At 50.4% G+C, this 14801-nt stretch overlaps 1 protein-coding gene across 1 annotated transcript in view; it reads left to right on the top strand.

Moving 5' to 3' along the window:
* Nucleotides 1-7652, top strand: part of srcin1a (SRC kinase signaling inhibitor 1a) — a 411921-nt gene extending 404269 nt beyond the window's left edge. Inside the window, exons 24-25 of the mRNA XM_080213891.1 lie at nt 4116-4253; nt 7119-7652. Coding sequence (XP_080070017.1) covers nt 4116-4253; nt 7119-7121 — 141 coding nt within the window. The 3' untranslated portion in view covers nt 7122-7652. The remainder of the gene's footprint in view (nt 1-4115; nt 4254-7118) is intronic.
* The last annotated feature ends 7149 nt before the right edge of the window (nt 7653-14801 follow it).

Raw genomic sequence — 14801 nt, forward strand, 5'->3', positions numbered from 1 at the left:
CCCCCACCCTCCCCCTCTCCTCCTCCCCCCCCCACCTCCCTCCTCCCCCCCCACCCTCCCTCTCCTCCTCCCCCCCATCCTCTGTCCCCTTCTCCTCCTCCCCCCCCATCCTCCCTCTCCTCCTCCCCCTCTTGCTCCCCCCCATCCTCCCTCTCCTCCTCCCCCCCCATCCTCCCTCTCCTCCTCCCCCCCCATCCTCCCTCTCCTCCTCCCCCCCCATCCTCCCTCTCCTCCTCCCCCCCCATCCTCCCTCTCCTCCTCCCCCCCCATCCTCCCTCTCCTCCTCCCCCCCCATCCTCCCTCTCCTCCTCCCCCCCCATCCTCCCTCTCCTCCTCCCCCCCATCCTCCCTCTCCTCCTGCCCCCCCATCCTCCCTCTCCTCCTGCCCCCCCATCCTCCCTCTCCTCCTGCCCCCCCATCCTCCCTCTCCTCCTGCCCCCCCATCCTCCCTCTCCTCCTGCCCCCCCATCCTCCCTCTCCTCCTGCCCCCCCATCCTCCCTCTCCTCCTGCCCCCCCATCCTCCCTCTCCTCCTGCCCCCCCATCCTCCCTCTCCTCCTGCCCCCCCATCCTCCCTCTCCTCCTGCCCCCATCCTCCCTCTCCTCCTGCCCACCCCATCCTCCCTCTCCTTCCCCCCCCACCTCCCAATATTAAACCAAGCCCATCATTTAACAAACCAATGCAGAAAGCTGCATTTCTATAGCACCGTCCATTATCTCAGCTTGTCCGAGTGAAGCACGTCTGAAGTCTGGTTGCCCATTGTATGGAAGGAGGCAGGGCAGTCATTTTGTGCACAGCAAGCTCCCACAATGATATTGGTTGAGGGATAAAGATTGGCCAGGAAAACTGGGAGAATGTTCCCCTGTTCGTCTTCAAAATAGTGTCGTGGCTTCTCTCCTGTCCCCAAAAAAAAGTCACCTCTGACAGTGCAGCACCCACTGGGACGGGAGGTTCAGGTTTGAACTGAGGTCCCTGGAACTTCAGCCCACAACTGGTTGGCAGCATTAACACACCGAGACATGACTTCCACAGCCTCGGTTATCGCTGGCGAATCAGGAGCTCCAGTGTTTAGATAAAATTTAACTCAAATCCTTGATTATCTGTTCAGTGTGATCCCAGTCTGCAGGAGAGTTCCCGCTGGTGGAGTCACCTCCAATGAAAGCTGCTCTTGATGGGCAGAGGGAGGTTTTTAACTAGTGGGATAACAACTCATGAGCTAAATGAGTTAACTAGTTATCTGGACAGCTATTAGTTAGTAACTAAATCATCCTGTGTGTTAACCCCTGGTTACAGAGATTGGGCTGATATCCAGATGCTCAGTACAGCATCAAAAACAAGATTGCCTCAGCCCATTGGCCAGAATTCTCCCCCCATCCCCCCAGCTCCTGGCGGGAATCGTAGCGAGAAAGACAGAGAATTTGGCGGAACGTTTGAAGGTCGGAACCTGGACGGGAATTTCTGGTCTTGGAGATTTGTGCGGCCAGAGAATCCCACCCCCCGTGTCAGCGCCACTTAACCAATTGTTCACCTCACTGGCATTTCTGGGATCTTGCTGGTTCTATGTTCAGAAGAACTTAAGAAATAGGAGCAGGAGAAGACCATTCGGCCCATCGAGCCTGCTCCACCATTCAATACCATCATAGCTAATCTTGGGTTTCAGCTCCCAATCTGCTCCCCATTCCCTGAGGAATCTGAGCTCTGTCCATCCCACATCCTCAAATCTATCCAATGATGGAGCACCCACACCCTCTGGGATAGAGAATTCCAAAGATTTACAACTCTCTGGGTGATCCGCATTACAACAGGGACTGCATGGTGGGAGGTGTCTAATTGGATGAGTTTATTTTGTAAATGGAGCAATCACAGATACATTGGGGATCTGCTCACTGGCAGCCGACACATCCCCACACCCCACACCCCCCCCACACCCCACACCCCCCCCACACCCCACCCCCCCTACACCCCACACCCCCCCCACACCCGCCTCTACACCCCACACCCCCCCACACCTCACCTCTACACCCCACACCCCCCCCTACACCCCACACCCCCCCACACCCCACACCCACCTCTACACCCCACACCCCCCCTTACACCCCACACCCCCCCACACCCCACACCCGCCTCTACACCCCACCCCCTACACCCCACACCACCCCCACACCCCACCCCCCCCTACACCCCACACCCCCCCACACCCCACACCCGCCTCTACACCCTACACCCCACACCCCCCACACCCACCTCTACACCCCACACCCCCCCTACACCCCCCCACACCCCACACCCGCTTCTACACCCCACACCCCCCCACACCCCACACCCACCTCTACACCCCACACCCGCTTCTACACCCCACACCCCCCCACACCCCACACCCACCTCTACACCCCACACCCCCCCTACACCCCACACCCCCCCTACACCCCACACCCACCTCTACACCCCACACCCACCTCTACACCCCACACCCCCCCCACACCCCACACCCACCTCTACACCCACACCCCCCCACACCCCACACCCACCTCTACACCCCACACCCGCCTCTACACCCCACACCCCCTACACCCCACACCCCCCCACACCCCACCTCTACACCCCACACCCCCCCCACACCCCACACCCGCCTCTACACCCCACACCCCCCACACCCCACCTCTACACCCCACACCCCCCCCACACCCCACACCCGCCTCTACACCCCACACCCCCCCCTACACCCCACACCCCCCCACACCCCACACCCGCCTCTACACCCCACACCCCCCCTTACACCCCACACCCCCCCCACACCCCACCCCCCCCCTACACCCCACACCCCCCCACACCCGCCTCTACACCCCACACCCCCCCCTACACCCCCCCCACACCCCACACCCACCTCTACACCCCACACCCCCCCTACACCCCACACCCGCCTCTACACCCCACACCCCCCCTTACACCCCACACCCCCCCACACCCCACACCCGCCTCTACACCCCACCCCCCCTACACCCCACACCCCCCCCACACCCCACCCCCCCCCTACACCCCACACCCCCCCACACCCACCTCTACACCCTACACCCCACACCCCCCCACACCCCACACCCACCTCTACACCCCACACCCCCCCACACCCCACACCCGCTTCTACACCCCACACCCCCCCACACCCCACACCCACCTCTACACCCCACACCCCCCCTACACCCCACACCCACCTCTACACCCCACACCCACCTCTACACCCCACACCCCCCCTACACCCCACACCCACCTCTACACCCCACACCCCCCCTACACCCCACACCCCCCCTACACCCCACACCCCCCCTACACCCCACACCCCCCCTACACCCCACACCCCCCCTACACCCCACACCCCCCCTACACCCCACACCCCCCCTACACCCCACACCCCCCCTACACCCCACACCCCAACATCCAACCTTGTGATTTTAACACTTCAATTCCCAAATTCCAAAGCAGCAGTTTTGTCGATGAAGGTGTGACAAAATTTAAATATTAATTCCACACAAATCATTAAAAACCTGCAAATGCTGGAAATGTCACAGTTGGTCATTGAACAGGAACCAGAGGCTGCTGTTCCCCAGGATCTACACAGTGACTGGGGAGGGGGTGGGGGAGACAGGGAATAATGAGGATGGGGAACGAGAGCAGGGGGAAAGCGGGATGGGGGAACAGTGGTGGGTTGTTCATTGTCCCAAATGCTCCCTCCTGGCAGGGGGTAGGACCAGAAACAGAATAACAAAAAGTGACTGCTCCCTCTCCCTGCAAATCTAATGAGTTTCTTTATTAACCTTCAGACTGGGGGCTGTTCATGTCGGGGGGGGGGGAGAGGGAGCAGATCCTGGGGGAGGCGGGGGAGGGGGCAGTGGGGGGTGTTGGTGGGGGTGGTTGGGCTGGGGAGGAGATGAGGGTTGATTGGGGTTGGGGTGGTGGAGGGGGGTGGGGTGGGGGTGGTTGGAGGGGGTGGGGGTTGATTGGGGTGGGGGTGGGGGGGGTGGTTGGAGGGTGGGGGAGGGGGGTTATTGAGCCCCTGTGTTGAGTGTTGGTCTGATGAGTGTGTTGCTGATTATTTGTATTCTCTTTTCTCTCTGTCCCAGGCCGGGAGCGCTCCCTCGCCCCAGAGCAGGATCACAATTCCGGCAGCTCCCAAACTCAAACAGCAATACAGCAGCGGCGAGAAGCTGAAACATATCAGACACCGAGAAGAGTATGTGAAGGTGCAGGGCAGTCAGCAGGTAGTTTACTTCTAAACAAAAAGTGAGCATTTAAGCTAAAGCGATCTCAATCCTGAGTCACTGTCCTTTCCCCTGCTCGATTCCTCCACCAGCCCCTCCTCCCTCTCAGTCTCCAGGTAAACACACCAGAATCCAACTGTCTCCCAGTCAATCCCTGGAGCAGGTTCCAGGGCCTGAGCAGCACTGGGACCCGGAGAGGATCCAGGCATGGGCCTGAACGTGGGCACAGTCTGTGTGAGCTTCTGTTTCCTCATCGAGACCCACACAGAACTTTACTGAATGAGAAAGAAAACTGGGTTTAGGGATTGTGGGGCGTGGGGGTTAATCAGGGGGCGAGGGGCCGGCCAGTCACATAGTCACTCTGAACCCATTTTTGCACCACTGTCATGAACAGGTTCACCGTCAGACAGACATTATCAAGATTGGTGTCAAATATTTGTGTCTGAATACCAAAATACCTGTTTTTATGTGCGTGTACATGTGTGTGCATATATGTTTGTGTGTGTACATGTATGTGTGTGCACACATATATAGACACATGCACAGAGACCAGTGAAGATTGCTCCTGGCCTGTGTGTACCCACAGGTACTGGATGGATGGAGTGAGTGATCACTCTTGTATTTCTCTGCGGGTGAGAGCTTGCAGTAAGCACTCCCCCCACCCCCAACACAAGCTCAGTAACCTGGTTCAACCTGAACTGTCCATGTTGAAAATGCTTCATTTCAGATCAGAGACTGACAGGCAGAGAGTTTAAAGATAAAAGTGGCCCCAGGAGGTTATTTACAGCAAGGACAGAGAGGTGAATGCAAATGTATTGAAGAGTTGCAGACTTTCAGTGGTCAGTCAGTTTGATGGGAAATCACTTGTTTTGTTTGTCGTGTCTGGGACAGTCAGAACGAAGAGCAACACAGCACAGGAAACAGGCCCTTCGGCCCAACAAGCCCGCGCCGCCATTTTAAAGCTCCCCTTTCAGTCAGTGCCTCTCCCAATAGAACCAGCCTCTCCATCTACCCCAGTACTTGGTAAATACAGAACTGAGTAGGTGGTGGCATAGTGGTAATGTCACTGGACTGGTAACCCAGAACGTTCTAGGAAATGGTTCAAATCCCTCTGTGGCAGCTGGGGTGAAAAGCTAATCTCTGTTGACAACTATTATCGATTGTCGGAAAAACCCATCTAGTTCGCTAATGTCCTTTAGGGGAGGAAATCTGCCATCCTTACCTGGTCTGACCTACATGTGACTCCAGAGCTGCAGCAATGTGGGTGACTCCTGGCTGCTCTCTGAAATGACCCAGCAAGCACTCGAAGAGCAGTTCGGAATGGGCAACAAACACTGGCTCAGCGACACCCCCCACCCCAGGAAAAAATAAATAAAAAACAATGACAAATTGCTGATTAATTAGTAAAATAGCCAAAGGAGACTTTTTTTAAAAATCCCTTTTAGAATCTGTTGCCTTGATGATAAAGAACATAATCAGCAGAAACTTAATACTTAAAAGACAAAAACATTTGCAGGGCTCTGGGGAAAGGCCAGGAGAGTGGAACTATTTGGGCTGCTTTACCAAAGAGCCAGCACAGGCACAATGGGCTGAATGGTCTCCTGTGCTTCTGCGATTGTTTATCATCTGCCTTCCTGCAGTCATTGGTGAGTTTAGCCATGAGATGGCAGTAAGAAGTCTCGCAACACCAGGTTAAAGTCCAACAGGTTTGTTTAATAGCAAAAGCCACTAGTTCACCTGATGAAGGAGCAGCGCTCTGAAAGTTAGTAGCTTTTGCTGCCAAATAAACCTGGTGTTGTGAGACTTTTTACTGTCTTTACCCCAGTCCAACACCAGCATCTCCACATCATGAGATGGCAGCATGGCGTGTGACTGCCACCTTGTGGCAGGAAGGGAGAGTTCAGGCATTGAAAAGGTTTCCTTTCCCCATCCTGGCAGTCTCATTATTCTCTTTAACACTCGGATTTAATTTGCACCAAAGCCAAACTCTCGACTAATGTGAACACTGAATAAGCCCGTGATGTGACTCATTTTCCCCTACCCCAACCCCACTGTCACCCCCCCCCTGCTCACACCCCACTTTCCCACCCCACTCTCCCACTCACACACCCCCCCACTCTCCCACTCACACACCCCCCCACTCTCCCACTCACACACCCCCCAACTCTCCCACTCACACCACCCCCCCACCCCCCCACTCACACACCACCCCCCCACTCTCCCACTCACACCCCCCCAATCATACCCCTCCCACTCACACACCCCCACTCACACACCCCTCCCCCACCTGCACCCCCCACCCACACACACACCTACCTACGCCCCGCCCCCCGCCCCGCCCCACCCCGCCCCGCCCCACCCCGCCCCACCCCGCCCCACACACACACTCACACAAACAGGGTAGACACAGAGCTTGTCTTAGCTGGCTGAGGAATCCAGGGGCAGAGTGTCAGGGTAAGGAGCTGATCATTGAGGACCAGAATGAGGGGGAATTTCTTCTCTGAGGGCTGTGAAAGCTCACTCACTGAGGGTGCTGAGGGTTGGGATAGACAGATGTTTGGTTTCTTGAGGGAATCGAGGGATCTGGGAATGGGCAGGAAAGTGAAATTGAAGCAGATCAGGTGTTGAATGATGGAGCAGGCTTGAGGGGACGTCTGCTCTACACCTGCTCCTGTTTTATGTTCTTATGTTTTCTGTTCAATTGTCTTCAGTCAGTTATTTGTTATGTATCATTGTCACCTCGAATATGCAGAATATTCAACGTATGAAAATTCTAATGTTGATTTCTTGTCTCTTTCCCTCCTTTCCTTGCTGCTCCTGCTTTGCTGTCTTTTTGTTGTGTGTTTTGAACTGTGGCTGGTTCAGTAAGCCCAGTGCTCACCCCTTCAATCTTTGTGTTCTGTAATAATGATGGGATTAGCTGTTGTGAGGGCCAAAGGCATGGTAAGGTTGCCTCTGGCCAGACTGCCTCCTGAAATCTGTGTCGAGACCTGTGGAGGTCCTCGGACTGCCGATGGGGGGTAATAAAAGAAGTTTCTTCTTCTGTGATGCTGCTGCTAAGGACCTTGTCCTGCCTCCAGATCCTGGTACAGATCCCATTCCTGCTTCAGCCACCTTGTCCCAAGATTTTACCAACCTCCCAAAACCTGTCCTTATCCAGAACTGGGTAGCGCTCCTGGCCAATCACTGGCCTCCCTGCTCCTGGCCAATCACTGGCCCCCCTGCTCCTGGCCAATCACTGGCCCCCCTGCTCCTGGCCAATCGCTGGCGCCCCCTGCTCCTGGCCAATCGCTGGCCCCCCTGCTCCTGGCCAATCGCTGCCCCCCCTGCTCCTGGCCAATCGCTGCCCCCCCTGCTCCTGGCCAATCGCTGGCGCCCCCTGCTCCTGGCCAATCGCTGTCCCCCCTGCTCCTGGCCAATCGCTGGCGCCTCCCTGCTCCTGGCCAATCGCTGGCGCCTCCCTGCTCCTGGCCAATCGCTGCCCCCCCTGCTCCTGGCCAATCGCTGCCCCCCCTGCTCCTGGCCAATCGCTGGCGCCCCCCTGCTCCTGGCCAATCGCTGCCCCCCCTGCTCCTGGCCAATCGCTGGCGCCCCCCTGCTCCTGGCCAATCGCTGCCCCCCTGCTCCTGGCCAGTCGCTGGCGCCCCCCTGCTCCTGGCCAATCGCTGCCCCCCAGCTTATTGCTTGCTTTCACCCCTGTGGCAGGTACAGGTCCCAGTCCTGGACTGTGGTGAAACCCAACAAACCTTTTCATCACTGTCTCCTGTCCCTTTCATTCCAAGACGTCTTGCTTTGCTCCTTCTGCTGCCGCTGCCGCCCTCTGTGCTGAATCGCTGCGTCTCTGGAGTCTTTAAAGAGCTTCCATTTCACCGGCTTCAAGCAACATGATCTTCTCTGCAGTCACTGCCCCCCCCCCCCCCCCCGTTCCAATTCCCCCTCTCCCATTTCCTCCTCTCCTCCACCTCCCTCTCCCACACCCAGACCCGGCAAGGGGGCTGCGAGAAGAGGATGATTGATTCACGGAGAATGTGCACCGTGCGCCTACAACGCTTCTGCCATCAATCACCATCTGCTAATCAGTCACCTGCCTTGATCCAGGCTGGTATCAGAGCTGTAGTGTGTTTGTTTGTATAGTGAAACCAGCACAAGTGACTTATAGATTATATCACAGTAGAATAGATGTGAAAATTATGAAATATTTTGTAAAAAAAAATAAAAACTGAAAAAAAAGACTCTAATTCTCATCACGTTCCTCTTTCTAAATTTAGTCTCCAAATAGCCTTTTACGCTTTACTGGGTATCTCTGGTCCATGACCCTGACTGCACTGGGGTCAGCACTGAGAGACCATTTCCGTTATGTTCCAATGGGCGTTAGGTTGCGAACCAGTCCTCTGCCGTTTCTTTATTGGAGCTGGCGGTTAGAACTGTTTGGGAAATCCACAGATTTGATTTTCCATGACTCAGAATTTTAGATTATTTACATCATGGAGGGGGTGGACCCTCCCTTCAGCTGTGCTCCCCCTTCTGTTGACATATCTTACAGCACTGTAGCGACTCACCACAAGAATACGCTGCAGTGAACCTGACCCATTGTCTGTACGTTCTACATCTTAAATGTGGCTCTTGGTCACTTTTTGCTTCAGTTATGACTTCAAACAAAACTTATTTTCTAAACTAATGATGAGCACAATATCACAATTGATAGAGCTTGACTTTGAGCAAACTCAGCCCTGCTATGTAGCGTGTAAAAGTGATTATGTGAGGTCTTCCTTTAATCATTGTGATTTTTCTCTCACTCCTCCGTACTTTTGCTGTCTTTTACTCATTCCCTCTCTCTAGCTGTCTCTTGCATTTCTTTCTCGGGCTTCCCACTTATTCTCTCTGCTCACTTTCTCCCGATTACTAAATCAGCTGGTGTAGCACATTACAGCTCCGAATCACAGTTTGTATCTGATGTATCTGATCTGATAATACCAGCCCACAGTAAGGTCGAGTCCTGATCAATGGTTGTACTTGTAGAGTGGGTGAAACACCATGAACTGGATAACTTTACCTTAAAATAAGAAAAATTAAATAAATTCCACAAGGAACAATTATTTATGAAAGCACAGGATTTGAAAAATAGAGAATATGAAGAATGATTTATTTCTGTTAAATCAATATTTAGAACTGCAGAGTATATATATCACTGGCAGAGTCAATGTATTCACTTATTCTTTTTGTATATTGTCTTAAATAGTTTTTGTACAAAGAATAGTATTCACAAAGCAATTCCTTGCAATTGCAGGAAGTTTCTTTACATTTTAAGTGAAGTCTTTTAACACTTTGTATTAAGTTTGTGTGAATTGTATCTGACTCCTTTTGTGAAGAATTGTTCATGTTTGAATGTGACTCATGACAATGATTTTGGTTCTGAAGTTACCATTAGACATGTTGGATTACTTCTTCATAGCTGAGCCCTCTCACAGCGGGACGTCCTTAGTACAAACTCACAGGGGCCAGCTTTCTCATTACAAACCTTTCCTCTGGGTGATGTGAAAGATTTTTCTTATTTAAAAAAATTCAGAAGTTTGATGAATGAGGGCAGTTTCTAGAGTGCTGGGATTTGCTTTGCTGTTTGGTGGAAGGTCATCAGTCTACGCTTCATGAGGTGAAGAATTAATTGAACACAGCAATGGGGAACTTCTTCCCAAAATGTGTTGACCTGCTAATGATTGTGAATAAACAAACAGTCGGTTACACAACCCACCGTCCCTGTGAATAGTAATAATGCAATCCTGCTGATGAGAGGGTAACATTTTTCCCCTCACTTTCTAAATGGGAATGAATGGAAAAAAAATGTCATGGTCCCCAGTATGTGTCACCCCGCTCGGAATGTATCCAGTCTCCTGTGCAAAAGGTGCCTAAACCAGGGAGAGACTTAAAAATCTCAATCGGGCATCCAAGAATAATAATAAAAATCAGATCCAACATTTCAAATCACCTCATAGGTGAACCTAGTTTGTTCAGTGAGAGAGGGATAAATCCCATCAGTTCTTAAAGATTTAGTTTCGTCAACAAATGCTTCCAAATCTCCACCCTACAAAGTGGCACAATGCCCCAGGCAGAATGTTCCATATGTACTTTGATCAGAGAACTACGTGATACTGAAATGTTAGCCAGTGAAGTCTCGATTTTGTTGTTTCTGGAGAAATGATAAGAATCGGCTGGGGCGTTAAGTACTTTCATCAACATTACAGTGTCGAGCTGTCCAATCTTTACTGGGTTTGATTAGCCTGAGAAATCGGCTGCCTGAGACCAATACAAAAAGAAACCTTGTTACAGGGAGGACCGACTGAAATAATTTCCATGAATGTAATTCCTTCACTCCGTCATCCCAACATCATTTAAAAAACAGCGGAAATATAGGAAGTCTTTTTTTTGACAAAAGTGACTCCTGCTTTATTTCATCAATTATTCCTCCCTTGGAGATTTGCCCCTTTTTATCCAGAGTAATAAGCAAGTGCTTTTGGTCAATGATTTATTTTCTTGATTCAAGAAACTCCAGACCAGCAAACAAGTCGAGTCTGAATTTGACCGAACTGATGCGCAGAGTATAATGCCTCATTCCAGACAAACCTGAGGATACTCAATCTTGAAGCTGGAAGCAAATCTGGATAAAGTATTCCATTTCCCAGCAATGACATTCCTCAATTTGATGGGCACAAAAGAATCACCACCCCAGCCCCCCGCCCCCCCCCCCCCCCCGCCCGGTCCCCCCCCCCCCGCAGGAAAGATTTAATAATCTGAAAACTGTTAATATTTTACACAAAAATGATTGAGTTAATCAATCAAATGCAGTGAAAATTCAGTCAGTAATGATCTCTTGGAACAGTCTCATAACACAACTCACCTCATCAAACAGAAAAAATGCAAATCTTAACACAGTCTTAGCAACCGAGAAAGTTATAACCAATAAACTGCAAGAACACCAAACCACTTTCACATTTGTTGTTTAAAATGAATTATTTTTGGTTGAAACCAAAATATGGTGGAAGTGTCTGTTCTGGATTTTGGTCTTTTCCAATTAGATTATAAGACAATGATTGATTTGAGATGTATCAAACGTGTGTGTTTAGAAGAAAACATTTAAATAAAGTTCTATTTAAGCAAAATGTAAAAGTGAAAAAATACAAAATGCCTTTTTTAAGCTTTTTTTTTACATAAATGTGACATTTTTCATGGTCTCCTAAAGGATGTGTCAGTAATCATATTAAACATGAACTTCATTTTATTCCTGCTTTTAAATAATAAAGCGTTCTAATTATGCATGTATATGCTAAGAAATTGCACGATGCATCTAGATTAGTGTCTGTACGTGAATCTTAATATAAAGACTTTGTGAAAAATCTGGATACAATAGGACCATTTTTTGTTTAGACTGTGTATTTCTTTTCTGATGCATGGAGCTTTATTGTTTGCTCAGTAAGAGCTGTGATTAGTCATTGTATTGAACATATCTACAGAGTTTTTGTAATCTGGGATCTTCCATTTGTAGAGTAGTGAGATGTGTACTGAAAGTCAATGCCATGACAATCTGTAACTAATGTGGTTTCTGTGAAGAGATGAAATAAAGGGATTGCATTTTTGTAAAAGTATTTTGAGTTCCCCTTATTGCCTCGCGTGCTTCAATTCCAGTGATGTTGCAAAGTAGTTTACACACCCTTCAGCCCCCTCCTCAGTCCTTGCTTCCACAGCCTTACATTATCCTGGACAATAGGGGATAAATTGGGTATTGAGTGTTTCGCCCTTGTCACTGCTCTGTGATATACTGGTGATGGAAGGCCCATGCCTATGAGCAGAATTTGTCTTCCCTAGAGGAGAGGTTGGAGAGTTTGGGTCACCCCACCACTGCCCATAATACTCTGTGGTGGGAAGGCTCGTGAACAGCCTGCTTGCCTCACCACTAATTAAGACAATTAATTTGGTAATGATGAGGCCCCATTTGAAGGGCTTCATTCCATTGCCTGATGCTTATTACGAATGTTCCCCAAATTGTTATGTCCCTAAATAAGAACTGGCGTCCTTTCTTAATGCAACCCCTTCGATTCGTCACAACAGGATTCCTACCCTTGCTGGTACCTTTTTCCAGCCCAATATAGTTTTGTGTCAAAAGGAGCTGCTTTAACCAGGCTTTCCAGTTAAAGAAAGTGAATTTATTAACCACTAAACTTGAGAAACATTACTAAAGCACATGCATATACATTCACACAAATTACAAATGATAATTTGAGTTCAAAAGTAGGGAAAAATATGAATCAGTTTTTGACTTGTCTGTAAATAGACAGAATGTTCCAGCCATTCGAATGCATAGTCCCAACAATGCTGACCTAAACAGGTGAATAGTCCATTTTGAGATGCCAATGTTTTGCAGTTCAACTGAGAATCTGCCCTGTTTCTTTTTCTGTTGTGGCTTTGTTGGCAACTTAGTTTAGTAATAAGAGAAAGAGTTACCTGCAAGTTCTTTTGCAGGGCGCTGCTGTGTTTTTGTTGCCCTGATGCACAGAACACTAGGCGACACTTGTTGACAAACTTTTGCAGCTGGATTTTGTCTCAGTCTTTGTATATTCCTAAAAGGTAAAAGTTCACAAACTAATCTGGGACATTGCTCACAGGGTATCATTCCTGTTGAGATGAAAATCAGCTCCCATTACCTCCACAAATGATGACAGTTTCTATGTGGCTTTCCTGCTTTTGACATATCCTTGCCTGATGACAAACAGTGATCTTATCAAAAAAAATTCTAAACGCTGAACAAATATGAAAATGGGAGAATTGCATCAATTTTTTTGTGTGAGCTCCAGTCACAATCGTACAGCGTTGAGTTGAAAAAGAGTCACAATGTGATTCTCATCAAGGCCAGGGTGAGGGGAGTGGGGGGTGCAGAGCCCAATTGTGCCAGGATGCTAGCTACCTGAGCTCTAGGAACATGACTGTGTAGGTGCCTGGATCTCCCAGTGTACATGGAGATCTCCTGTCACCCCCACCCATTCCCCCTCCCTTGGACCCGCTGCTAATCACTCACTGTGCCGGTCTCCTCACTCTCACCAGACATCAAACCATCTCCTCCCCGATTGCCAACCCAGACACCGCTTCCCATCCCGAAGCCAGCTGTCCTTCATCTCCCTGATTGCTGTCCCCAGCCAAACAAACCCAATAGCCATACCGGCTGATCCCCGTGCCCCCATTTGGAGCGATTCCCCCTCCTCTCTTCCTCTTGTAGTTTTCCTGCCAACCTCATCATGGCCTCCGTCCCCTCAGGCCCCCTACCCACTTAGCATTGCCTGGTGGGCAGTGCAAGGGTGCCATACTGATAGTGCCAGGCTGGCACTGCCCAGCCCTATCTCTGACCAGCCAGGAGACCTTCAAAGGCCTCTGGTCCCACCGGCAAGATCATTATATTAGGGATCTTTGCCAGCAAGGACCTCAACCAGTGAGCAGGCAAGAGCAAGTGAGCCCGGATGACATTGTCAGCAATTCATTAATTATATTTGAATGAAGCAATGACTATTGAAATCAAGGGCTCAAAGCTGATTTCGCTGGTAAAACTGGGCGAAAAACCAGGCATGAACCCCATTTCTCCCTGGGAGCCCAAACAGCAAAACCGTGGGTTTGCTTGAAGGCTGTCAGGGGAAGTGTGGACTTTGTGGGGGCAGGGGCAGGACAGATGGCGGAGGGGGGGATCTCATTTTCAGGCATGCTGCCTAATTGAGGGGCTTGGTCTTAGGGACACTCATGCCTATCTGGAGCCACTCCTTGCTGCTGACCTCCTCCACACCCCTTTTTCATTACCCCCATACTTCTCTGGGTCTCTCACTGAAGCTAGATCTCAATATTGTTTGGTGGACAACTGTCAGTAACAGGATGGCTGTCAGCTCATGGTAGGGCAGGATTTAAATTCTGTGGTCATCGGTTCCAGGGAAGGCCAGCAGCTGGCCACTTTGCCTCACTGGCACATAATAGAGTTGGTCTCTTGCAAAGGAGATGATACAGGAATCTCGCAAGCAAGCATGCAAGATGCCCATTGGCCCTACAGTTAAAACACGCGATTGCACCAGTAATAAATGGCCTGATTTGAAGTGCAGAGTGATATTATTTCACAGTGTGTTACCTCTGCATATCCACCAATGAGACACAACCCCTTAAAAATCTTTAGGCCCATGAAATTTAAAACCGGGCACACCAATAAAAAATACGGAAATTAATCTGCTCCATTTTGTTATGCTGTCATCCTTACCACTCAGCTCCCTATGTCTCATAAATATTCTTCTCACATTGGACAGAATTTGGCAGTGTCAGTTCTGATGAGAAAACTGGTGTGGACTTCAGCTCCATTGGCCAGTTTTCTCTCCGGATCTTGTCCCTTTAACAGCCAAGAAAGATAGGGATGGTTTGCTCCCCACTCTGGCAAGGTAAGGACCCAGAGCTGGGAATCCACTCTACTGAGATCCGGTGTTCTTTTTAAAGGGGCGGGGGGGGGGGGTCATCCGTGGCATTGGGTGGAAGCCG

Source organism: Carcharhinus amblyrhynchos, chromosome 27 (assembly GCF_965287045.1).
Source record: "Carcharhinus amblyrhynchos chromosome 27, sCarAmb.v2.hapA, whole genome shotgun sequence".
In the NCBI taxonomy this organism is placed as follows: Eukaryota; Metazoa; Chordata; class Chondrichthyes; order Carcharhiniformes; family Carcharhinidae; genus Carcharhinus; species Carcharhinus amblyrhynchos.